At 53.0% G+C, this 27002-nt stretch overlaps 1 protein-coding gene across 1 annotated transcript in view; it reads left to right on the top strand.

Moving 5' to 3' along the window:
• Positions 1-22160, top strand: part of TBX5 (T-box transcription factor 5) — a 42177-nt gene extending 20017 nt beyond the window's left edge. The window contains exons 8-9 of the mRNA XM_037511532.2: positions 12425-12651; positions 21468-22160. Of these exons, the coding sequence (XP_037367429.1) occupies positions 12425-12651; positions 21468-22045 (805 nt within the window). The 3' untranslated portion in view covers positions 22046-22160. The remainder of the gene's footprint in view (positions 1-12424; positions 12652-21467) is intronic.
• The last annotated feature ends 4842 nt before the right edge of the window (positions 22161-27002 follow it).

Genomic DNA, 27002 nt, shown 5'->3' on the forward strand with positions numbered 1-27002 from the left:
GGGTCACCTGTCCAGGTCCCTAGACGTGACCTCTGGGCAGGAGGTGAAGCGAAGCAGAGTGACTCCAGTAGAAAGTTCTGGCCTCAGACCAGCCTGACTTAATCCTTGCTTTGCATTTATCAGTATGTGACTTTGGGCAAGAGATTTTATCAGATGGAGCCTTAGTCGTATTTGTAAAACGGGCGTGAATAAATACATCCTCCCATTGGGTGAGTCATATCAATGCTCGGCTCCTAGTCCATGTGCAACAAAAGGCATGATTTGGGGGACGCCTCCCCATTACTCCAAGTTTTGCCTTGTCAGATGTATTCTGGGCTGTGATCCCAAACCACAGGTTGCAGGAGGTAGTGCCGTGGGGGACAGTGGCTCTCTGGAGTCGGGGTGATGACAATCAGGCAGGAACAGTGGACTTGCTGTTAATCTTGTAATCCTGTTTCCTGTCCCCCACACACCCAGTGACAGCTGGCTGGAGAGCAAAGCAGGAGGGATGAAATTTCCTTTAATCCCAACAATTGGAAGAAGGGAGAGGGGCGGGGTGGTGGAGGGCTGGGCACTAACTCACAGTTATCCCACATAAGTGTCTCTGGGATTCGCTTGGCAAATGTCTGGGCACTCACCCTACTATCTCTCCTCCCTCAGCTCTCCAGGCTTGGAAAATGCAGATGGAGCCTTAGCCACTTTCCAACATTCATTTATGGTTTCTGGTTACAGAAGCAGTAACTGCTTCTTGTCAAAATGGGAGAGCTGTGGAACAGCACAAAGGAATGAAATCATTCTAAAATCCTGTCTTTAGCAGACATGTGCCAAGGTCAAACTGTGCTTAAAAAACATCTCATCCTAAAACCAGTATTCCCGAATGCAGTACCTTATCCTGGTGACACGTGAGATGAATTTAGAGGGTGCACAGGCACACGGGCACACTATTGCTTAGAATGAGAGTGAGCGACGAGGGAAGGAGAGAAGAGTGGCAGGAAGGGAGAGAGGAGACCTCGCTTAAGGCTGAGTATTTAGGGGAAAATGTCAGCTAAATGGCGTTAGAGCTGGTGTCAAGATCGGGTGAGCATCGTCAAGATGTGAGGGCAGGACCTGCTTGGACACACGTCCTAGGGAGAAATTCATGAGCACTCACCACTGTTGGAGAGGTTCTCGGCCCTGGCTTTTCAAACAACATTGCTTTCTTTGACCTTCGCTTCGGTCTTAAACGTGTGTTCAGACAACTTCTGAACCTTTAGGAGTCAGAGGTGCCAGGGTCAAGGCCAGGGCCAGCAGGGTGGGGTCCAGGGCAGGGAATCACCTTTGTTGAGAGGATGGGAGCGAGGCCTTGTAGGAAGCAGGGATCTGAATCTGCTGGGGGGACGGGCCTTCTGGGTTTGAGCTGGGAAAAGAGACCAAAGCCCAGAAATTTTGGGGCTTAGAGTGGAAGTAATTCTCAAAATCTCCGAAGGTGATGGGAGTGACGCCATGACAGATGAGGCTGCAGGGCTGCTCCTAGAAGTGGGATTGTGGAGGCCGGAGGGACAGCTTCTGGGCCAGCAGGCCCCTAGTTGCAGAAGGGGAAACCGAGTCTTGGAGACTCATTTGAGTCATTTCCTCTATGCTGGGCTGTTAGGGCACAACGGTGGATCCACACCCAGGAGAATGAGGCCCACTGGAGTTGGGGTCCAGGCTCCCCTACTCCACTGAGCCTCTGTTTCCTCATCTGTAAAATGGGGGAGATTATAGACCCTACCTCCAGGTGTGTGGAGGAAATAAGGAAACAAACAGATGAAATGCATGTGTCCCGGCTGCCGCTGCTGCAGAATGTGTCCTCCCAGACCTGATCTGGACGAGCCAGGAAGCCCTGGGCTCCAGGCTGTGCCATCTGCTCTCTGCGTGTGACTCTGAATCCAGGTTGGTTGAAACCGGGCCTCAGGGTACCCCAGCTTCAGAGACACCCCCCACCCTCTGCCACCCAGTGCACCCTCTACTCTCCAAAGGGACCAGGAAGCACAGGCAACCTCAGTGCCCCCTTGAGGAGCTTGGGGGCCTGCAGAGAGCCCCGGGCTTCATGCAGCTGCAGGCTACCAGGCCTCAGTCACCTCCACACATACTGCTAATGGTGCCCAGCCTCCAGGGGACAGTCCAGCTGGGCTCCCAGCCAAAGGCCACTCTGGTGGGGCCTTCAGTACCTGCCGCCCCAGACAGCACCATCTGCAGGAGCTGCCCAGCAGAGCCCTCACCACATTCTCAACCTGCAAGGTCACGAACAAAGCAAACGCTCCCCCGGATTTCTAGCTGCCCGCACGCCAGTGGCGAGCAAGGCCTTATCAACGGCTGCACAGCAAAGGGCTCCCCGCACTTCCGGCTTCACCTGGCATAGGTGGTAGCGCCTGGTCTGGCAGCATGGAGGGCATCTGTGGAGTGTCACAGAGGGCTGGCAGGTCGTGGCCGTGTCGCCCTGGGGAACTGGTGGCTTCAGAGTCTCCAGGGGGAGGACTGAGGCTGCTACGCGTTCTCCTTGCAGTGGGCTGCCAGGCATTGGGGACCCTTGTCTGGAGCTGGGGAACCCCGAGAGTTCCACTTTGGCCGACCTGGATTTTGAGGTCTCCAACCAGAGTCTGTATAGGAAAGTTTGGAGGCCAGAATGTCCCAGCTGGACCAGATGGGTCGGTCTTGTCAGGCCCAGACCATGGTGCCCCTCTAGCCCACGGAGAAGTTCCTCTCTGCACTTCCATCTCCCCGGGGGACAGGGTTTAATCTGGGTCTAAGACGCCTTTGGAAGGTTTGGCAAAACTAGGGGCTCACGATAGATAAATAGAGGGCCTCCCTGGTGGCTCAGGGGGTTGAGTGCAGCACTGTGAAGCTGTCTGCAGCCTCTGCAATACGGGTTTGATTCCAGCTGGGTGGGGAAAAATCCACATGGCACGGCAGACCTCTCTTGGCTCGTCCGCTGCTCCCCTCAGCAGTGTTTTTGGTCCATCTGCCTGTTCTGCTCCCCACTCTGTCTCTGGTGAATCCTCTCGCCCTCCCATGCCTCTGGCCTCTACCCCAGTTTTTGTATAAATGAATAGATCTTTAAAAAAAAAAATCTTAAAAAATATATATATATATAAATAGAAAAATATTTCAAACCCTTTCAAGGCATTTGTGGGGTCTGGGGCCCCTGAAATCCTGTGCCTCAGCCTTCCCTCCTTCTCCAGCCGGTTGCTTGAATTTAATGAATCTTCAGTCTTCTTAACCTCGAGTGGGTGTTTTTCAAACAGAAGGCACAGCGCTCGCTAGTCTCGTGCCAAGGTTAGAGGTGATCACAGCGCCCAGTCAGTGGGGTGTGAGTTCCAAAGCAGCATTCTGAGCATTCTGGAGGGGCACGGGGTCCCCACTTGCAGTTGGCCGCACACGGGGTCTCCTCTGCCGCCAAGTGTGAACTCATGTCAGACAAGAGGGGGTGGTGCTGGGAAGCCCAACCGGCCGAAGCTGTGAAATTTGGGTTCATCCCAAGGGGTCTCCTCTTGGGTCCGGGTTGTCTGTGGATGGTATGGATGCTCAGAACTGTGACCCCCCCACTTTCCCCACTCACCTGCGACATGGTCCCCACTTGTCCCCTCCCATCCCCCTAGTGTACCTCCTCCTCAGGGGCAGCGTGTGAGGGTAAAAATGACTCCTCTACCTTTGAGCAGCATTTCTCAAGCTTTTGGGAGACTTTAGTATTAACTGGGGGTGAGAGTAGGGGTGGAAATATTGGATTTCTAGGTCTCACCCTCAGAGGCTCTGAATCAGAACCTTGAAGTGGGGGTCACAAAATACCCTTTCCCATGTTCTCTGATGGCGGGGTTTCCTGGCCACACCTGGGAAATCCCTTGGCCCCACAGAATGAGCAGGAAAATCTGTGAGCTTTTTTTTTTTTTTTTGGGGGGGGGCGGAATAGAACCTTTATGCTTGACTGCTTTATAAAAAAGGGACCCAATTTTCCACTTAGTGCTTGACTTTGGCTGAACGTAGGAAGTAGCTGGCGTGCTCTCCAATGTTTCATTATGAAACATGTAAGACATAGAGAAAGCATGGGGGAATTGTGCAGTGGACACCTATATGCCCGCTGCTTAGGTTCGATATTTAATGTTTGGCCATGTGACACATCCATCGGTCCATCCAGCCTCTTCCACCCTCCTTGCAGTCATCATCCATCATCCACCCACCCACCCACCATCCAGCCGTCTGTCCATCTGTCCATCCATCTTACATATTTTTTAGGATACATTTCAAACTAAATCACAGCCACAATTACATTCCACTTCTGTGTACTTCAGCGTGCATATCATGAACTAATATTCAATTTTTGTTCATCATTCCTTATTTTAGGTAAAATTTGCCTACAGTGAAAATGCACACATCTTAGGTGCAGCTTTCACTTTCTGACAAATGGCACATACCTGCGAAACCCAAGTCCCTGTCCTATTTTGCAACATCCTCTCCCCAGAAAGTTCCCTTGGGCCCCTTCCACCGTCCCACCAGAAGCAGTCAGTGTTCTGATTTTTTTATTTTTACTTTGCGTTAGTTTTGTCTTTTACAGGATCTCGTATGGCTGGGATCATAGCGCGTGTCCTACTCTGTGTAGTAAGACTTCTTTCTCCTGGGGAGCATTGTAGACGTCCAGTGTCCAGGCAGCATTGCAAAACACTGATACCAGATTCTGGGGTCAGTATTTTATAAAATATCCCAGGTGATATTTTATAAAAATACCTTCACAGGCAACTTTGAATCCCATCCTCTCAGCTTCTCCATCCCAGTAATATTCTCCCATCAGAAATGTGTTCCCCTGAAGACCAGCTCCCCCATAGTTTGGTGGGTTTTGTTTTGAGTGGGAGAGGCGGACCCTTATACAGAGAACATTTATTGTTCATGCAGAAGTGGTTAGTCGGGGTGACTTTGCCATGGGGTGACTTGGGAGGTCCTTGACTTCCTTCTGCTTGACCAAGCCCCCCCCGCCCCCCCGATGTCCCTTGAGTACTGGAAGCAGTTGGAGAAAGATCAGTTAGTCCCAGTCCTTCTAGCCTCCCAGCTTCCGGAAGGCCTGGGACCCTAACTCAGAGTGCTTCTTGCCACCTCCCCCTTCCACCCCCTATATAAAAACACCCCACGCTGCTAAAACAAAAGACGTGCTGAATGTAAGTTTCATTGGACTGACCTGAAATCTTAAGCTCTGCAATTCAGAATAGGTGCCTGGCAGCACATTTGAGGCGCTGTTTCCAGGAGACCACCAGAGACTGAGTTTGCATGTGCTTTTTGAGCGACAGCTTCCCATCAGTGCATGCATGGAGGCGCCCAGCTGTGCTGTGACCTGGCGCTGCTTATTCCCATTCTGAAAATGGAGAAACTGAGGCAAAGGGCAGCGTCCTGAATCAGTCACTCAGCTGGCCCAGGACTTCTCCCCAGGATTCCAGGGCCGCCTCTGTAGTGCTGCTCAAAACCTTTTTGTTAAGTCACAGACCTGTTTCGAGTAGCAAATACAGGATGAATCTCTGCCTAGAAAAATGGGCAGACTCTAAATAGTTAATATTTGCTGGATGGGATGGGGGGGCAGTGATCGGCCACTTGAAATCTTTGCAAGATCAAACCTTCTGCTTCAAAGTGTAAAGTCACATATAAGTTGGTTTTTATTGAGAAAGATCAGTTCCCAAATATTGGGCAAACCTTTCGGTCCTCGTGTTATTTTGTGGCACCAAGCGGCAGGGAGAGGCGATGGAGACTGGGAGACAGGAAGACGCCTGCCAGCACCACGCAGGGGTGGGTGGCTGGGTGCTGGAGCAGGGGTGGCTGGGTGCTGGAGCTGGGGTGTCTGGTGGTGGAGCAGGGGTGGCTGGGTGCTGCTGGAGCAAGGATGGCTGGGTGCTGCTGGAGCTAGGGCGGCTGGGTGCTGGAGCAGTGGTGGCTGGGTGCTGGAGCCGGGACAGCTGGGTGCTGGAGCAGGGGCGGCTGGGTGCTGGAGCAGGGGGCAAGCACACACCTCAATTCCAAATGACTCGTCTGATGGTAAATTACCTAGAGATTTAGGAGCAAGCCCCAAGATCTCAAGCCACAGCTGGCATGCAGGTGGGTGCTCAGGGTGGAGAGGAAGGTAGCTTTGTTTCTTGGTTCTCCCCACACCCGCTAAACCCATGCAGTCGGGTTCAATCAGCGGTGGGGTATGCGTGTAACTTCTTCTTGGACCCTGTCCTCGCGGCTGGGTGGGCCTGCCAGCACCACTGGGCTCTTCTCGGGCTGGCTGGTGTGGTGTGTGCAGCAAATAAAATGATTGCAAAGCACTGGGTAGACATGAAGGCGAGGATGGTTATTTATGAACCGCCCTGAGCGGATCCCACCTATGCGGAGCGGGCCCCAGCCCTGCGCATGCACAAGTTGAATTAAATTTATTTAATTTATTTCGTGTATTCGAAATAAATTGCCTGTGCTCTGTGGAGGCTTTGGCACCCCTCTGAAAATTTTCATCACAGATGAAAGTGCAAGCCGGAGGAGGCCTTTGCTCCCCCAGAGCCGGGATTTTACGCTGCCGCCCCCCCCACCCCGCCTTGCCCCAGAGCCCCGCTTTGGTGGTTTGAAAGAACCGGCCAGAAGTGGAGGAGCATCGCCAGGGGACAGCGAGGCCAGCCCCCGCCCCAGCACCCTGCCACCTGCTCCCGTGAAAAGGCCGATTCAGGGGCTGCGGTGGAAACCTGGCCGGGGGTGCTGGGGTTCGTTAGCTGGCGCGGGCTGCGTGCAGTTTGGCCGCGGGTTTCAATATTCCCTTGTAAGGTTTTTACGACCCAGACCTGGCGACAATGGCGTCATTCACGGCCTCCTCACGTGGAACAGAGTGTGAGAGGGGCCCGGCGGGGAGGCGGGCGGGTCTGGGGCTCCCCCACCCCGGGTTTGCTGAGGTCCCGGGGACCCCTGCCCTGGCGTCTGAGCGCACCCCCGAGCAGCCGTGAGCGGAGCGTGGGCCTCGGGCCTGGGGCCCCCGACGTGCCCGGCAGTGGGGTGGGCAGACGGAAAGGGCCATCTCGCTGCTGCCCGGCGTCGCCAGCGCCAGCTCCCCTGTCGCGGGATGCTGCACCCGCTCCTGTTCCCAAGTCTGCCCGCCCAGAGCTGTGTGATCTGGGGCGAGATGCTCAGCCTCGCTGAGCCTCCATTTCTGGATCTCTGCAGTGACTGTCACCACAGGAAGTGAGGGGCCCGTGAGCATCAGGTGAGGGACAGCATGGAAGCCCCCCAGGCCAGCGGGTGCGGCGCCAGGAGATGTGTGCAGAGCGGGGGCAGGAGGAGGGTGGGTAGGGACAGGGGGGCGGGGACAGGGAGGGAGATGAGGAGGAGGAGGAGGCTGAGGATGGTGCTGGGACAGGGGATCGTGCCCCTCCCAGAGGCACCAGGGCCTTTTCACTCCCACTGATTGATTCCCCGGTGCCTGGGTTCCTCAGGGTGCTCTCCAGCTCTCCAGGTGAGCCGGGGAACGGCCGACCTGCTCGCGGCGCGGGCGTGTCTTGAGCGTGTCCACGCGCCCAGTGAACCCCCCCATCGAGACCGGGGCATTTTCTTCCCTTCCCCACCGCGCGCCGGCGAAGTCCCTTCAGACCCCCGCGTGCCTGTTTTCACACCTGTGTGATGGGGGGGCCGGGTCCCCCCAGCGGCAGGAGTGATCCAGGCGGGACTGACAGTGGGCGCGAGGCCTCCAGCTCCTCGGAGAGGAACCAGCTGTGCGGGACAAGTGGTTATTGGGATAATAGGACTTTCCCACTTCTGTGAGGGTTCGTAATCAAAAACAGGATTTGGCCTTTCCAAAGAGTCATTTTGCAACTTGGCAGGGCCGGGCGGGAGAATTCCGTGGAGTCCATCGATACATTCTCTCGTAAATTCCCTCCGCCAACATTTTTTGGGAGTTATTTTCTTTAATTAAAAAAAAAAAATAACCCTCCCCGTGAAGAATATAAAACGAAAAGCTTTGACCTTCCCTATCGGAGCTGACAGCCCCGTGGGCGAGCCGCGCCGCCTAGAGAGCTGACAGCAAGCCGTGGCAGCTTTCATGGTGTTTTATTATGCTCATGCTTTTGCTCCTTCTTTTCTTTCCATTACGTAGCTTGACCCACAAAATGGGAGCTTTAAAGCTAATTTCATTCTGTTCGGCCTCCCGGCCCCAGGGGGAGAGCGGAGTGGCGGCCCCCGCGCTGGCCAGGGATGGCACTCGCCACCACGGGGCTGGGCGAGGGGACCCTTGTCTGGAGGGGGGGGGCTCTGCTGCCTCATGGAATCTTGGCACATGCCCCGGTCCCCTGCCTGGCCACCCCGATGTCCTTTTGCATGACAGACAAAGGCAGGGCCCCAGGTTCTCGCATCCCCGAGGGTGGGAGATGAGTCTCCCAACTCTGTGCTCCCTGAAAAAGCCTGCTGTGTTGTTGAGATTGAAAGACGGAATTAGGGGCTATCTAGAAGAGGCTTGGGTGTTGGGGGGTCTGTGACCCCCAAGTGGCTCCCTCTGCCTGGGCCTCAGTTTCCTAATCTGGAAAATGGGGGCAAGACCGATCCCTACTTCCCAGGGCCACAGAAGGAAGAGGTGGGTCCACACAGGCCCCTTCAAAACACGTGAGGTGCAGCCTGCTCTTCTGTGCGGTGATGTCAGGTGGACCCTGGAACAGGTAAGTGTTTATTCTACGTGGGTTAGAGGAACCTCGTTAGGCCCACAGGTACGTCATTGCACAGTCATCACTGCTCAGAGTGAGATTTAACATGTGTGGCTAAAAACTTTACAAAAACGTAACGAGGTAAAGTCATTTAGTAATCGTTGCTTCTGGGTCCTGGTGAAAATCACAGCTAAGTTTGCTGCTGTGAGTTCTTATCGGGAGGGATTCTTTTTTTTTTTTTTTAGGATTTATTTATTTATGCATGCTGGGGTACAGGCCAGAGGTGTGGGGGGTGAGTGAGAGGATTCACCAGAGACAGAGTGGGGAGCAGAACAGGCAGACTGACTGAAATACACTGCTGAGGGGAGCAGTGGGTGAAACAGGAGAGGTCTGCTGCACCACGTGGTCAGCTCCCTGATCCGGGGATTGAACTTGTGCTGCAGTGGCTGTGTATAGCTTCACAGTGTTGTGCTTAGCTCCTTCAGCCACCAGGGAGGCCCTGAGGAGGGATTCTTAACCTGCTCGGTGCCCGTGGTTCTGTGGCAGCCTGGGAAAGCCAATGGAGTACGTCTCAGAATAATATGATTAAATGCGGAAAGTCAAGTGTAGCAGCTCAAAAGTGCATCAATTGCAAAGGAAAGTGGTTATAATATAACAGAGATGTCTGAGCCTTTTTTATTTTGTGGGACCCTCGCCGGTGGCCTGGAAATGAACTGGCACTGCAGAGGCTGCGGGCAGCCTCGCAGCCCAGAGCTCAACCGCTGCGCCACCAGGGGAGGCCCGATATCTGAGTCTTTTTAAAGTGGTGACATCGTGTCTGTGCACTTTATACAGGCCCTGGGGACAAGATCTATGGGCAGATCTCCCACTACATTGACTGTGAAGTCGTGGGGGCATTGACAGGCATGACTGGCATCTCGGGACTGGCCCGCCTCCAGAATGGCGCTGAGGTCCTCTTTGCACAGATGCCACGAGAGCCGATAATATAACTGCGCTCCACTATGCACCCACCACAGAAATACTGCATTTCATTGCAAGATAGTCAAAACCAAGGTGTCATTTTAGAAGTCTAAGTTTATGTCCCTAAGTTGCCCCCAAAGTTAAACCCTTCAAGTTAAGGAGACAGGCTCATGAAACTGCTTCCTCCCGGGAAGCTGAAAGGGCTGGAAGCACAGATCACTTTGTAAAGGCAGAAAAAACATTTTGTAAAGGTTTTGACTCAGTGCCAGGAATTTTCTAGAGCAGGTCAGTGGGTATTTTCAACGATCATGTGAGGCGCCTGAGGCTCAGAGAAGTTGAGTGCCATGTCCGAGATCACACAGCACGGGGATGGCAGCTTTGGCAGAGAGCACACGCTCCTGAATCTGACACCTTCGTTGTTTCCATTACACAATGCTCCTTAGGTCCCTTGGAAGACATCAGTGTCTGGGGGTGATGTAGGAAAGGGAAGGTATCTGGGGGATGCAGGGCAGACAGCTGTGGTTTCTCCATAGTCCCCCCAATTTACAGATGAGGATGCTCAGACTTGGCTGGGTGACCTGCCTTCCCTGAGCTCACGGGGTGCTGGGCTGGGTGTGTAGCAGGGCGGAAGGCGCGCTGCTGGGAGCTGGGTGAAGGATGGACGTTTCTCCGCAAGTATTCGCTTTTCCCTGGATGCAGAGATGACTTGGCCTCAGATTCAAATGCTCTTCTCTCCCTTTCACCTGCATGGACCCCTGTCGGGGGAAATGCAGGTTGGGGGGAGCTTTCAGAATCTTCCATTTGATTTGCTGTTCATCCCAGCAGGCCTTCCCCCGTGGCCCTCAGCTCTGTTTCCTTCTGTACCATGTGGGAGGGTGGAGACCCCAGAGAGGTCACGTGTCACTCCAGGAGGCTGGAAACATTTCCTTTGTTTATGGTCTAGCCCTCCAAACTCCTCGGGCTCTGATGCATCACCATCATCATCTTCGTTGTCGTTTTTGTTGTTATTACTATTTGACCTAAAAGTTTTCCCATAATTGCAACTCCTGGTGAGACCCACTAATAACCATTTCACAATTCAGCTCCTGTTAATTGATCTTCCACAGATTTCTGCATTTACAGCCTCCATGTTCCTTTTTAAAGATACAGAATACTTCATTGTTTAGCTCTATCAAGTTGATTTAACCCTCAAGGAGGACATATGAGGACGTATGATTGTATTAAAAAAAAATGATAGCGCTCAAATTGCCTTCCGGAGAGAATGTGCCAGATCACCTCCCATCAGCTCACACCGCAGCAGCTACCCTCCTGTCCAAGATTTCCTCTCCCCATCCCAAATGTTGGCAGCCCCCTTACCTTAATGGATGTGGGAATGCTATGGGTCAGACCCTTCTCTTCTTACACACTCGATGTTTCTCCCAAGCCTCCCTTTTATCTTTGAGCCCCTTCCTCTCAGCCTCTTTGTGAACCCTCAGGGTTGTCTGTCTCCCACCCACCTGGGGCTCCTTCCCTGGGGCTCCTTCTCAGGAGAGGCTGCTGTTGGTGTTTCCCAGCTCTTGTGAGGGAGGAGATAAGCATCCGTGGTGTGCAATGTGGAGGCAACGATCACAAGCGTGAGGGGCCAGATTTTGGGCACTTTGGGGGCGGCCGTGCATATGGTGCCATTGAATTTTGTTACATCCAGTTTCCCTGTGTGACAGCCCAGCCTCAGGAAGGCTGACGCTCAGTCACCAGTGACTGAGTGATAAGAAGGGACCTGCTTAGAGCCCGTGGCCAGATCCCTATTTCCTTTGTCCTTGCTCTTCCTTCTATCCCTTTCTCTCGTCCCCTTCTCTCACTCTCTACACTGTCCCCCAAAAACAATGACAAGAGGCCAAGAGTTGCCATTTTTTGAACACTTACCATGTACCAAGTGTGTTCTGAGTCTTTCACATCTATGACCTCATTTCTTCTCTCAACAACCCTTTGGACTTCTATTATTCCCATTTTACAGTTGGGCAAACCAAGGCTTGGAGAAGTTTTATGTCAGCGTGACAAGTGTAGAAGCTCAAAAGGAAATTCTAAGGCACCAGCAGCAAACTAACCAGTTAACCTAGGAGCACACCTAGCTCTCTTAGGTGGTCAGCTACCATGCGTGGCTAGTCTCAGGCAAGGGCTTGAGCCACTTATTAAAGATGGTGACCTAGAAGTTAAGCCTCAGTGATAGCTCAGTTCTTCTACATTTTTATTTATTTATTTATTTATTTATTTATTTATTTATTTATTTATACAAGCACTGGGTATAGTCAGAAGCATGGGAGGGTGAGAGAATTCACCAGAGCCAGAGTGGGGAACAGAACAGGCAGACTGACGAAGTACACTGCTGAGGGGAGCAGCGGGCGGCAGGAGAGGTCTGTGCGCCATGTGGGACCCTCGCCCGGCGGCTGGAGATGGAACCGGCGCTGCAGAGGCTGCGGGCAGCTTTGCAACACAGCACTCAACCGCTGTGCCACCAGGGAGGCCCTCTTCTACGTTTTGAATTAAGAAATTTAAAGACATGTAGAATGAGCCGAAATATTTCAAAATGCATATGGGGTTATTGATCGTTAAGAGGGGTTCTTTACTGGGAGTGTTGATTTACCTTCCTACACACGCCCATAGCTACTCACCTGATGTATAAGGCGTGAAAAGTTAGTGCCTAAATATGTCTCTGTGGCTTACAATCTCCTTGAGCATAGCTGGATTGCCTTGTTCATCAGAGACCCCTTCCTTTCTCACTCTGTGACTTTCTTGGGGGATGCTTGGACCAGGGAGAATACCGGGGCACTGGCCAAAGTTCTTTCCCATCTTGTCTCTTTCAGTAAAGAATATCCTGTGGTGCCCAGGAGCACAGTGAGACAAAAAGTGGCCTCCAACCACAGTCCTTTCAGCAGCGAGCCCCGGGCTCTGTCCACATCATCCAACTTGGGCTCCCAGTACCAGTGTGAGAACGGCGTGTCCGGTCCCTCCCAGGACCTCCTGCCCCCGCCCAACCCGTACCCGCTGCCCCAGGAGCACGGCCAGATCTACCATTGCACCAAGAGGAAAGGTGAGTGGACCATCTGCCTGGTTCTCCTCTCCGCTTCTTCCTTCTTCGCAAAAAAAAAACAAAAACAAAAACAAAAACAAAAACCAAAAACAAACAAACAAAACCCATGCACCTTATATTTAGTTATTTTAGAAAAGTAAGCAAAACCAAACCACATAGAGATTCTGAGCCATTCAAACCATGCTGGTGCAACTAAAGGCTCCTTTGACGTGTCTTTGCCTTATTCTAGCCCTTTCTTTGGGGAAAACTTATTTGAAATGCAGTCCAGACCTATATTATTCATCTGCACACATGTACACACACACACACGTGTATATACAAATAGTCTTCTTGGTACTTTGAACAGTTGATATGCTGAATGCATTTTGCAACTTGCATTTTTTAAAAGATTTATTTTATTTATTAAAATAAAATAGCTCTTGGGGTGCACCCCAAGAGCTGGGGTGTAGGCCAGAGGTGCAGTGGTGTGTGAGGGAGGATTCACCAGAGACAGAGTGGGGGGCAAATCAGACAGATCTACTGAAATAGACTGCTGAGGGGAGCAGCGGGGAGACAGGAAATGTCTGCTGCTGCACTATATGGGTTAGCCCCCTGGCTGGGGCTCGAACTCAGGCTGCGGTGGCTGGCGATAGTTTCATAGCACTGAGACTTAACCCTTTGCACCACCCGGGAGGCCCTCTTCCATTTTTTTTAATGTTAGAACACATTTTAGAGATCTTTCCTTGAACCAAAGCTGCCTCTTTCTTTGTAGCTGCTGAAGAGGGTGACGTGGAGCTCACCCTCTTGGTCACCCTCGGCAAGGCTGCTCCCAGCGTCCCCGGGAGTATTACAAGCCACGCTGCAGGGAACCTCCTTTTCCCTTTTCAGATCAACACACTCACAAAACAAAAAATCACAACTGATTTTCTCTCCTTTGCATCCACACTTCTTGGTTCTGTAGTTTCCTTTGCCAAATGTGAAATGGGTGATTTTTTTTCCTGAGTCATCTGAGCCCAAAGAGGTGAGGGTTAAGGGCTGACCCACACGGCGCAGCAGACCTCTCCTGTCTCTCCTGCTGCTCCCCTCAGCAGTGGATTTCAATCTGCCTGTTCTGTTCCCCACTCTGCTGGGTTGTTTCCTAAGGCAGAATTGGCGTGGTTGGCGTGGCTGGCGTGGCTGGTGTAGTTGGCATGGGCACTGTAGTTGGTTCAGCTTGCTGGAATAGTCACTTGGTGGAGCTGCAGATGGGCACACTGGGGCTGGAGAAACACAGGTTCGAGTCTCAACTCTGCCACCAGCTTCTTGTGTGACCTCGGGCAGGTGTCCTAGCCTCTCTGTGCCTCAGTTTCCCACTTTGTAAATGTGGCCGAGTTCCCTAGAGTGCCTGGGGAATGGCAGTGATGCTGGCCGGTGGGGCTGGTGTTACTTAAGAAAGCAAGTTCCTGGAGGGATTGAAGAGAAGGTTGCTCATCTGAGTGAAGGCTCGAGAAGACGGATTGGGACCATGTAGCCACATGTGGACACCAGTGGTCAGAATCAGACCATTGGGACGAATCCTACCTTTGCTTTTGGCAAAGTTTTGTGATTAGGGTGAGTGACTTAAACCTCTTAAGCCTCATTAAGAAAAAAATCTGTAGTTCTGGGTTCCTGGTGGAACCTGTTTCATGGGTTTGACGTGAAGCTGTCATAAAGATCTGCTGGTCCTGGGTGGAGCACAGCACTGGGCTCCCTCAGTAAGCAGCCCCTGTTTGGCTCCAGAGCCCCCAAGTCGATCTTCAGAGTAGCTGCTGGAACTTGCAGCCGCAGTAGCCAGCATGCCTTAGGAAGTCCAGCGCCCAGTGCCTGGATCGTCTTAAAAAACAAAAATCCTCACTCACAAGAACAGTGCAAATGATGCCAGGCAGCTGTCTGGAGCTGGGTTACGTAAGGAGAGTAACGCACTCACCAGCCTTGTGTTTTGAGGGGAGAGCAGCTGCCATAGGTCCAGGCTGGGGGCTGGGCGGGGTGAGGCTGAGATTCCACACTTACCTGAAGCCCATCCGAGCTCCTGGATCTCGAAGACCTGAACAGTATCATCCCGCAGGCCCCCTGGCCCGACTCCCGGCACGTCTGCTGCCAGATGGGCTGGCGACCAGATGCCTGCAGGCACGCCTGCCTCTCCGGGCCCCAGCACAGGGTTCAGAGAGTCCCCTGGAGCACAGGCCCCAGCTCGGGGAGTCTGTTGCATATTCTATTTAAGGGCCTGCTGCCCAGCGTCCACACCACAGTGCAGGCAGGAGCACGAGTCGGTGGGTACTATTATTAACCCACTTCCCAAATGGGGAAACTGAGGCCCCAAAGGTAGACTGAAGTGGTTCTTGAAGGTGGAATTTGAACCCAGTCTAGTCTGCAGACTCTGCCTGCCTGAGCCACCTCGCTGTTCCGCCTCCATAACCTTTGCTTCTCAGCTATAAACTCCACAGCCGTCTCCGCTGGGGTCTGCTCCTGAAACGGGGTCTGCGCCTGGAGTGCTGATGGGACGTGCACCGGGTTTGAGTTAGGCTGCTCTGTCGATTAAATTAAGGCCAGACCAAAAGAAGGGGAGGAAGAAGTCACAGAGAATCAAGGCGCTTTTTTTGGGGGGGTTGACTATTTACGGCAGCATCTGGCACGGGAGCTCCTGGTGGCCGGGCCGGCCGCTGGGAATTGGGCTGATGATGCTCTGATGATGCTCTTTACGTGACGTGAGCATCGCGCTCCGGGCTGCGGGGCGGGGTCCTCCAGGGAGCGCAGGGTCAACTTGAGGTGGCCGCCGCTGGAGAGCTGGAGGCGTCGGCTGGCCCGTGGCTCGTCACTGCAGCTGGGACGCTTTCCGGCTCTGCAGCCCTGAGCATGTGACTTAGCGTTCTCGGCCTCAACTGCCTTTTCTGCCAGTAGGGATTTTGCAGGGTTGTTATAAGAGGAAATGGGATGCAATGACATCAGGCACCCCTAAAATAGTGCCTGGTACAGAAATGTGCTCAAGGAAAGTTTTAGAGCCTCTGTCCTGGTCCCAAGCGACCTGGCCCCGGGTTGCAAGCAGACTGGGTCTCTTGACTCATACATCACTGATTAGGCTCATGATGGGACGCTTCTCAGCCAGGTGAAGTGCGTCGAGGTGGGGCATTGGGTGGAAGAAGGTGGGTGTCAGGGAAGAAGCAAAGCAGAGCTCTGTGGAGAGCAGGTGAGGAGTGGGTGTCCGTGGGAAGAGACAAGCAGGTGTGAGGCCCTTCAGAAGATGGGGAACCTGTTCCCACCGGGAGGGTGCAAAAGCTGGGGTGACTGCAGCCCAGATGGAGGGCAGAGGGGTGGGAGATGAGGCCTCAGCTTGCCCAGTGTCGGCCGGGCAAGTCGCAGTGAGGACCTCTGCTAGAGTGGGCTTAACCTGTGGTGACAGAGGAGGCGGTTGTTTTGAAGCCACTGCTGTGCTGTGATAACGGGGGACTGGGTGCACCCTCAGTGCTCTGTGGAGCGCCTGTTGCCCATGTGAGATGATGGAGGTTCAGGCCAGATGTAGGGGGAGGAACTGAAATGTGGGGGGATCAGGACTTAATGGCTGGTTAGAGATAACAAACTCAGAATCGTCTTTTTATGCATGTGGACACCAAGGCTCAGAGAAGCTGAGTCACTTGCCCAAAGTCACTCAGCCAGTCAGCAGGCCCGCCCCCAGCTCACCGTGAGTCTGTGCTCTCGAGGTGCATGAAGTGGACACCCCGTGGGACTCCTTCCATCGTCCCAGAAAGCTCTGGCCTTCTCTCCTCCCTTTACCCCCAAAAGGGAGCTCCCAGTGACAGGGAACCTTCTAGCTGTGCTCCGTCTGTCTTGCCTGCTTCAGAGACAACAGAAAGCAATTCATCACCAGCCTCCATTGTAGAGTGATAAGGAATCAGCAAGGTTTCCTTCCAGTTTGGGATTCCCGTGAAGTGATAAGTCCTTGGGTGGCTTGCCCCCGGCCCCTGCGGCCTCGCTATCTAACTTCCCCTCATTGTCTGTCTCCTTTCCAACAAGCCCAGCAGGCAGGCGCAAAGAAATGTCAAAGGGCCAGCAGGCCAGAGGGCTCCCTTGTGTTTGGACCCAGCTGTCTCCAAACTATCTCTCCCGATGGATTGAGCCGAAAAGCCGGGAAGGTCTTTTATCAACGCCATTCAATCAAATCCAGGACTCGGGGCCTGGGAGACCACTTGTCTGTCTTTCTTTTCCCTCCTGCCCTGACAGACCTCACCACCCCCCAGCCCCCGACGTTAGAAACCACAGGCAGTCCAAGTCAAGACTGCAGTGAAGCCACTGCTGACTTGATATTCGGAGGGAAGTCAGTGGTGGGAGGGGAAGGGCATTTGGATATCAGAGAGGACTTTGCAGGGATCTTGCCTTGAAGCTGCACCCTTTCTCCTCGGGATCCTCCACAGTTGTTGCACCTGGGGAGATGCCTGCCGCCATTTTGCCAACAGACGCTGAGGAGGTTGGGTTAGCACCCCAGGACTGTGTGGTGGTGGTGGGCAGATTGGGGTGTCCTCACCCAGTGCCTGCTAGCGCACTTCCCATGTGCTGCACTGTGTGGGTGCTTGGGAGCAGGGGCAGCAGAATGGCCAAGGTCCCTGCACCCCTGCAACTTGGGTTCTCACTGGGGGAGACAGGTGATGAACAATTGAATAAATTGAATGATTTCAGAGAGCAGCTGAGAGATGTGAGTGGAAGTCTTGGTTCCCAGTCAAGGATCTTCCCCACAGTATCACTAAGAACTAACAACCTGGGTACACTAAAAAAATCCCTATATCCAAAAAATCCATCCATTCTTCCATCCATCCATCCATCCATACATCCATCCATCCATCCATCCACCCACCATCCACCCACCCACCCATCTATCCATGCAGTTATGCATCCATCAGTCCATCTGTCTTTCCATCCATCCATCCACCCACCCACCCATCCATCCATCTGGGTCAAGGTGACCACCTTTTTATATTTGAACACAATGGATTTCATGAAAGCTGAAAGGCTGGGGTCAGCCGTCAGAAGGAGCACTGTTTTGTGAGTCAGAAGACCTAGAGTTACACTTCCACTTCCGGCTTCCTGAGAGTCACTAAATGGGGAGTGGCCACTCACTGTAGTGCCTCAGGGGTGTCTGTCCCAGAAGACTTCACATCGGTCTTTCAACGGGAACTCAGTCACTAAGGGAAATAAGCCATTTGGGACTGGTGATGCTCTTTGCTCAATGGCATTAGTGATTTGAAAGCAACTCCGCCAAAACACCTTCAATAATTGGAGGACTCTCATAGTCCTTCAGCGTGCAAGGAGGCTAGACAGAAGCTAGAGCCACGTGTCGTGATCTTATTCCTACAAGGAATTCAAGTGTCACCCCCAGGTAGTAAAGACCTGAGACTGGAATGGGCCAGTGGTTTGCTCAGAATCATACCCGTGACAGGTAGAGGCCCTAAAATCTGGGTTCTGGATTCCTCATTCAGGCCGTGTGGTCCAGAACCCACAGCATCTAGAACAATGCTGGAGACCAGGGTTCTGCTGTCATCAGTGGTCAGAATCAGGAAGCGCATCACTATTGTCCAGGAGACTCAGCCGGGCTCACGCCAGTGGGGATGGAGACCCCTGCTAAACGTGCGGCATCCCAAGAGGAAGTCGTGGACGCATCTCATGGAAGACTTGACATTTGACTGTTGCCCTACCCAGGCACAGGAGGTGAACGTGACTTGGCCGGGAGGTCTCTGCTGTTGATCAGTTATCGGGTTCCCAATAAAAAGAAAGAAACCCCACCAAAACCAAAATAAACACCGAGATTACGTCCAAGGCATTTATCACGACTGACCTGAAATTTGGATTCTGGCTTTGGAATTTCTTTACAACGTGATGAGGCCTGGGAGGAATGTGAGAATGCAAGGACTTGCTTTCATCAATAAGCCAACTTCGGACTTTCTGAGGACTTTGCATCAGATCTTTGGGGTATTAAAGACTGGAATGTGTAATTTTACGATTTTCCAAAATGGGCTCCGGCCTTTTTCATATTATTCTTCCTTTTTCACTGTAACAAATCTGGAAGGGGATCAGAAAGTCGGGAAGGGTTCGTTTGCTTTGTTTTTTTTCTCTTGCCAAGGGTACCCTGCGGCTGTGCTTTCTATTATTGAAAAGGGGAACGCCCTGGTTAAATGGAAAACCCAAAGGTTACAATTCCAGCAACAATGGAAACATTCAGATTTATGGATCTGGGGGCTGGAGGGAAGTGTGGAGGGCAGGCATTTAGGGAGGAGGTGGCTGGCGCGGGCGAAAATCGAAGAGTGTGGCAATGTTTTCAAGATGCCAGAAAGGCACCAGCTGAAAGGTAAAGGAATGTGGCCACCGGCTCATCTGGACGTCTTCAAACATCTGCATGGTTGGCATGATGGAGGCAGAACACCTGGAAGAATGACTCTTTCACTTTTGTTTTTGGGATCAATGTTTGGATGTCCTATGGGGCCCAGATGTGTCCCAGAAAGACTCCAGCGAATGTTAAATGTGCCTGCTGTTAAGTGGTGAATGCCTAGCGTAGAGGCATTTTGTTTGGGGAGATTTTTGACTTACCTGTGGGTGTCACTTGGACGTTGATGCCAGTGGAGGTGTTTGGGGGAATCCAAACCCAACCTGCCCTACCCCAGTCGGGGAGCTGTTTGATAATCCAGCCCAAAGACAAGGATTTATTGGGGGGTGAATGACTGACTTGAGGTTTTATAGACGAGCACCGCCTCTGAATCATAAAGTGCTACCTCCCTCCCTCCTGGGGTGGGGTGGATGTGATACGCCCGTGTTGGAAGCGTGTCCTCTCCACGGTTGAGTCCAACATGCACCCTGAGCCCCGGCAGCCGGTGACCCTGAGCTGGATAGCGGGTTGGAGAAAAACTGACTGAAAATGATTGTTTGATATTAGAATTGTTTTGGGTCTTTATTGAGAAGTTTGATGATATCTTCGTGACCAGAAATATGCCAAAGGACTTTAACTCTTGTTTATGTCGTCTAGCCAATGGTCAGATTGGTTTTAGTATACGTTGTTGTCTCACTGAAAGCAGCTGTTTCCAAGCAGCAGTGGATTGCGTTAAGTGAGGACTTCTGATGCCAGAAGCCTGGACAGTCGGAAGGTGTGCAGGCAAAGTAAGGAGACCTTGTCTCCTTGTCTGGATTCCAGCCGCTGCTTCTCCTAGCTGTGCGACTTCAGGAAGGTCACTTCTCCAAGCCTCGGTCTCTGTGAGTCAGGCATGAAATCAACCTCCTTGAGGAGTTACTGTGAGTCAGAGTAAGGTCGCAGAGGAGGATTCAGTGCTAGTTACATTTCCTCGCTGGCTAGACCCTCGTGCTGCCCTCCCACCACTGGCCATCACAGTGGGTTGCGAGAATGTCCCGAGTTTCATTATTCTTCACCCACCCAAAGACAAAGATATTTTTTTTTTTTTAACATTTATGGATTAGAAAGAGATTGGAAGATGAGGAGAAAAACAGCTCTAGTTTAGGGGGTGAAATCACAGCCAAGGCAAGGATCTGTGTTGAGGTTGACCCCTTGGTAGGAATTCCCAAGGACTGCACCCCTGGAGGTGGTGACCCTGGGTCAGGTCTGCTGTGAGATGACAGGTGGCGTCTCCCGTGCTGAGGGCTGCGGGGAGAGCGGCCCCCTCGAGTGCCTTTCCCTCGTAGCTGCCTAGTGAGCTACGAATTACCATCTCGGATTCAGAAGTGGTGAAATGCGAGGGTGGCAGCCCCACTGGCGTCACACAGATGTTCGCTGGACGAGGCAGATACAAACCCAGACAAGGTTAGCCTTCTTAAACCGGGGGTCTGGATTTTAGGGTGCCCTTGTATTTTTTCTAGAGTCTAGCACTTCCGTTCGTTCCCAAAGGAATCAGTGACTCCCAAGCGGTGCAGGAAGACTCTTTGTCAGAGACGGGGGAATAACTAGCGCCTACAGATGGGATTGGCTTGTTCAGCGGGGGGGGGGGAATGGCGTGTTAATTTGTGCTGACTCCGCAGGGGTCAACCGGCATCACTAAGGCAGCAGGAGAGGATTTGGGGATTTGTTTGAGCTCTCATTTGTGTTTGTCCTTTGCCCGTTCATCCTTCCACGGTTGCACAAGTGTTTATTACACGTCTTCTCTGTCGAGCATGGTGTGGAAGAGCAGGGACTTTGTAGGAGTCCCTTAGATTCCGAGCCCAGCTCCACTGTTCAGCCCTTGGGCAGCTGTGTTAACTCCTCTGCGTCTCCTTTCTCTGCTCTGTAAAATGGGCTTCATCATAGAACCCACTTCAAAATGTTGTTGTGAAGACGTAAAGGGTTCCCTTCTGGAGAATGCTAGAAGAGCCGGAGGCGGATTAAGCACTCTCTGTGTTTGCTTCTATTGACATCATTGATGCTATTGTTGTTTTCATCGATAGGTACATACCTCATCCTGGGAACGTGGGGATGGGTCAGTCAGACAATGTCTTGCCTTCAAGGAGTTCACATGCCGGGGAGGCGGGAAGATAAGGATTGTTTCCTGGTACCGATTCTGGGCCAAGGGCTTCCTCTTTGTTTTCCCACGTCATTGTCAACACTTTTCTTTGTCGAAAGGAAAGTGCTCTCACTACTGCCTTTCCACTTCACAGACGAAGCAACTGAAGGTCATGGCCTAGACGCCCATGGCCCGTCGTCTTGCCCGAGACAGTCCACCCCTTCTTAGCAGAATGGCGGTTGGCACTAACACCCTCCCAGGCTTCCTTCTGCAGTTCTGTGGCCACCGTGACTGTCTCGGCCTTCCCCTGTGGGCTTTCTGCTCTGGGCCTCACGGTTCTCTCTCCTGTCTCCGCAGATGAAGAATGTTCCACCACAGACCATCCCTACAAGAAGCCCTACATGGAGACATCGCCCAGCGAAGACGACCCCTTCTACCGCCCCAGCTACCCGCCGCAGCAGGGCCTGAGCGCCTCCTACAGGACAGAGTCGGCCCAGCGGCAGGCGTGCATGTACGCCAGCTCCGCGCCGCCGCCCAGCGAGCCGGTGCCCAGCCTGGAGGACATCAGCTGCAACACGTGGCCGGCCATGCCCTCCTACGGCAGCTGCACCGTCACCACCGTGCAGCCCATGGACAGGCTGCCCTACCAGCACTTCTCCGCCCACTTCACCTCGGGGCCCCTGGTGCCCCGGCTGGCCGGCATGGCGAACCACGGCTCCCCGCAGCTCGGAGAGGGGATGTTCCAGCACCAGACCTCCGTGGCCCACCAGCCTGTGGTCAGGCAGTGCGGGCCCCAGACTGGCCTCCAGTCGCCTGGTGGCCTTCAGCCCTCGGAGTTCCTGTACTCTCACGGCGTGCCAAGGACCCTGTCCCCGCACCAGTACCACCCGGTGCACGGCGTCGGCATGGTGCCAGAGTGGAGCGAAAACAGCTAAAGCCAGGGCTGCTTCCTCACAGACATTCACGCGCGAGCGAGAGGGAGAGAGACAGCAGCCGAGAGCCCCACGGACGAGACGCTCGTGCCCGACACTGATCTGATCAGTAGCTTGAAATCACAATTCGAAAAATGTGACTTTGCCGATTTGTCTCAAAACTGAAAAAAGCAGAAAAAGATGCGCGCCGCCCACCCGCGGCTGCACACACGCCCCGGCCGGCCGCGTCCACGCCTCCGCCAGAGCCCCCCAGCAACTCCTGTCTGTCTCCACCAAGTCTCGCCCCGTCGAGTATCCTGTCCTGACGCGTCGCTGCCGTCTCCTCTGTCTGGGTGTTAATGTTGACATTGTTATATAATAAATAATAATATATTTTTTTCCTTTCATTTTCTTGACGGGACCCAGTCCCTTATTTTGGGGGAGGCCTAAGGCAGGTATGTCTCCAAACATGTACTTGTGGGGTCCCCCTCAAAGACAACACCCCCGAAGCTAAAGTTGCCACCCTCCCCTTGACGAAGAAATGACCTACCTCTACCATGTGATGTTATGGAAAAGAGTCGGGCCCCAGCCTGTCTTGGACCTTGTCCTCCCAGCCCCGTCCCCAGCTCCGCCGGGCCTCCCGCTGAGCAGTGGAGTCGGGAGAAGGCAGGACCCCATCTGGCGTCCTATCTCGGCCCTCCCGTCGGCCCAGATCTGTGTCTCCCCAGCCGCCTGTCGCTAAAACGTGGCCTATAGCTTCCCGACCGGAAAGCTTGCTTTGAAAACTTAAAAAAGCCTGGTTTACACGCGGGCCGAACTGTGATAAGCAAGGAGCAAGCTCTGTGCTGACAAGAGTTGTGGAAAAGCCAACATAAATATTCTTCCAGATAAAACACAAAGCCAGCCCCAAGCTTCCCAGCCTCCAGCGCGGACGACCCAATCTGGATGCAAAGCCAAGTCCACGGTTTCTCCAGAAGAGGCGGGATGTCCTCTCCCAAGAAACCGCGCCAGTGCCAAACGTCGCCCCCAAACTGTGGTTATTGAAAGCAGAAAACAGTATTAAAAAAAAGTGTGTAAGTAAAATGTTATTGCAGGGTTCTTCAGATGTAATATTTTACTGGTACTATTTATTTATAAATAGGAATTCTAATTAAGTAATGACATGAAATGAATCCAGCAGGGGAGCTGGCCAAGAGCTTTTAATTTTATTGATACTCAAAACCAAGTTTGCATTGTTTTTTTTTTTTTTCTTTCAATGTGCTTTGCTTTCTTGATTAAAAAAAATGTTTTTTTAACTGACCCTAATAAAGAGAACAGGGTAATATGTGAGGCTGAGTACGTCCAATTACGTGAGCGTGTGTGAGTGTGCTGGTGTGTGTGTGTCTTTATGCGATTATGTCTTTTTATGTTGCTAAGGGGGGGAGGGTGAGAATTAAGTACTCGTTCTGTGTATTTGTGTGCCAATTAATGCCTAATAAATACCATCTGCTTTAAAAAGTACAAGGGGCTTGAATACCCTTTTTTCCTCGCCCTGTGTTTTCTCCTGATTGCATCAAGGGGCAATTAGCGCGGCATGTAGGAAGGAGATGTCTTGCATCTGAGACTTTTTCACCCAGTCTTCTTTCTCCCGCGGGCCTCAGGGGCCTTTGGGACCCATTGTGCCAGCCGGATTTGGAGCCGAAAACAGTCTCGTGCTGTTTAGCGAGGGGGACGCATTCTGAGGAACGTGTTCGTCTTTGTGCGAACATCGTAGCGTGTCACTACACACACGCATTGGTGTGCGGCCCGCCCCAGGCCGGGCCAGCTGAGCTAATGGGGACCACGCTCGGATGGGAGATGCTCTTGGGGTTAAGTGACACGTGAATGTTTATGCACCACTCATGTCCCTGGAATGGAGTTATTTGCTTTAATTGAATTTGTGTCATCATTGGGATGGAGACGTCGTCAGGCGTCCTCACTGGCCAAAACCCGACGTGGGTCCTGCTGTGTGAACACCCGAGCCTCGGTGTCTCTTTCTTTGAATTAACTCCTGGAAGCAAGTGTTTGGGAGGTCCTGGTGGCAGCCACCTCGTGGACCATCAAAGGAGCAGATATTTTTTAAAACCCCAGGCATTCAGGATTTGCCCGTTTGTCCGATACAACTCAGACGGGGGCACGGGTGGGGTGGGCATGAAGTGGTGAGTAAATGCACGCCGGGGATTTTTCTCTGTGTTTACCATTTTCATGCCTCCAAGAACCATCAAATAGGTCAAATCCCTGGAAACAGGATCAGTTAGCTTGATTACAAATGATTCATTTAATCAGGCCCCCCATGACCTTTCCCAAGCAAAGAACTCCTGAGAAGTGTGAATTAATTATAAAGAAATGACCATTATAAAGAAATGACCATGCTGCCTTCAAGCACCAGAGAGAAACTAGGTCAACGCCTCCTTGTCCCGGCGGAGACTGGATCAGTGAAGTTTTGCTGAATGAACTCTGAGCGCTCTAGATAGGTGTTCGTTCTTGTGGGGTTTTGAAAAATAAAGGCTGACTTGGAAAAAGCTACCTTCTGAACTAGTTTCCCAGAGACACGAGACAGTCTGTCTCACTCTTTCACAAGAACATCTCACGAATTCTGTCTGGGTCAACACCCCTGGCCCCAGCAGGCAAACAGCTCCCATCCTGGGGAGTCGCTAAAAATGGTCACAGTACATTTCATAAATCAGGAGAGGGTGCGAGAGCTCCATTTTTTGTGTGATGAAGATTCCTTGTCATTAGGGATCGAGTTAGTAACGGAAAATCTAGTTTGCTGCTGGAGTTTGTGAGGAAGGGGGCAGCCTTGTCTACCTCGAGGATGGAGGGACGGGCCGGGGTCCGCTGGGGTGACCTCCCTGGTCAGTGACAGAACTGGGTGCAATGTCAGTTGTCAGCTAATGGCAGAAACAGGGGTGCCTGGACGCTTTGCTCTGATCCCCCCATTGGGGAGTACAGCTTGTCAGTTACTCCTTTGTGGGTCAGGCGGCCGTCCTGGGCTGGAGGATCCGTCTCTCGGTAACAATCGCAATGTCCACGTGTGCGCACACGTGCATCAAACACGAACGCATGTGCAAACACTTCAGCACACACACTGCACACACACATTTACAATCACTTAACCAGCCAGGTGTGTTAAAGCAGCACACTTGGTCCCCGCTTTCAGAACGGTGTTGGGGGGACAGCCTGGTGTGCAGGCGGAGGTGATGCCTGGTGTCCCCCACACTTCAGGCAGTAGCAGGCACAGTCGTGAGGTGTTCACATTTTGACCACAGGCGGTTGCCAGTCCTCAGATCAAGCAGCGTGATTATATGGCCCCACCCCTGGGGTGGGGGCATAATCTGAGCCCCGTTCTATAGATGGGGAAGCAGAGAGTTAGGTGATATGTCCAAGGTCACCCCGCTTGTGAGTGGCTTGACCACTGCTGAGCTCTCTGTGTGTGTGAAGGGCAGATCCAAGCCTGCGGCCCGGGGATAGAGCAGAACGTGGGAGCCGACAGGGCGCACATTTGGGCGCAGGGTGTGCAGGCCAGTGTTCAGCGCCTGCAGGTGGCGTGTCCTGGTTGCTCCAGTCTCTGGAAAGTGGATGTTGTGACTGGGTGGCGGCTGGCCGACTCAAGAGGGCAAGGCCTGTTGGCTCCTCGGTCTGGGTCACCCCGCCAAGGCCCTGGTGCTCACCTTTGTAAAGTCGGGGTGACAGGATCTCCCTGCAGGCCTGGGCTGAGTCGTCTATGGAATGTATTCAGCAGGGCCCCAGTCCCCTCTGCAGGTACCAACGGGTGTCAGTGCCTCCATGTCTCCCTTGGGAGACTGTGTGTCCCCAAGACAAGGCAGGAGAGCCCCCTTATTTCCCTACCCCCTTATCGTCCACCATACCTGCCTTCTTGCTTCTCTGACTGTGGGTCTTCTCTCGGGATGGGGGAGGTGTGTGAGGGCAGGAACACCGTGGGCTTGTTTGCTTGTATTTTCACCCCAGCTAGGTCCCGAATGAACTAATAGATGACTCAGCAGCCCGTTGGCGTCTGCCTGCAGGCCCTGGGCCGGCAGCTCACCCCTGTCTGCTCTATTCCTCCCCCACCTCTAACCACAGAGTGAAGGGGGCAGTTCAGAGCCTGCTCGTGACAGGCCACCTCGGGCATCCACCCCGACGTAGCCACCTTCACAGTGCACAGCCGCCAGCCACAGGACCACAGCGCAGGCTCCAGAAACCTTTGTTTCTGCTCAGGAGCCTGTAAGTCAACCGAGCAGCCTGCAGGGGACCAGGTTCTGCTGGTCTTGGCTCGGGAGTCTGGCATCAGCTAACAGGCTTTCGGGGGGTTGGGGCTGCTCTGCGTGACTTCTCATCCCCTGGGGTCCGGGCACCCATTTACCTTCAAAGGCAGGACATGCACCCGTGTGTGTAAGTCATACAAGTCGCTGTGTCAGCCAGGGGTCGGTCCACCGGAGATGCAGTGACGGACACTCAGGTACGCAGTGAGGGACTTAGGCGAGGAAGTGGCTTGAGGCTCCGTGGGGGCTGGCGGGTAAGTCTGACCCCCACGGGCAGAGCATTAGAAAGATCATTGAGGCTTCAACAGCAGGTGCTTTCCTCGCAGCTCTGGAGGCTGGAGGTGTAAGATTAAGGGGTCTTCGGCGTGGGGTCCTGGCTGGCAGGGGACCTGCCCCCTTTGCTCTGCATCCTTGCCCAAAGGGGCCTTTCCTCTGTGCACATGGAGGGAGGCAGAGAGGGGCCGGCATGGGGTCCCAGGATGGAGGGGCACACTGATCTCCTGTCTCTTCTTGTATGGACACCAGCCCAACAGGATCAGGCCCACCATTATGACCTTATTTAACCCTTGTTGTCGCCTTAAAGGCCCCCCCCCATACAGTTGTACTGGGGGTTAGGGTTTCTATATAGGAATTTGGGGTCAGGGCATAATTCAGTTGGACTCAGATAGGTTGGAACTCTCAGACCTGCCTGAGACTGCTGC

This window comes from Talpa occidentalis, unplaced genomic scaffold (assembly GCF_014898055.3).
Source record: "Talpa occidentalis isolate TD23 unplaced genomic scaffold, MPIMG_talOcc4v2.1 talOcc4.14, whole genome shotgun sequence".
Classification (NCBI taxonomy): Eukaryota; Metazoa; Chordata; class Mammalia; order Eulipotyphla; family Talpidae; genus Talpa; species Talpa occidentalis.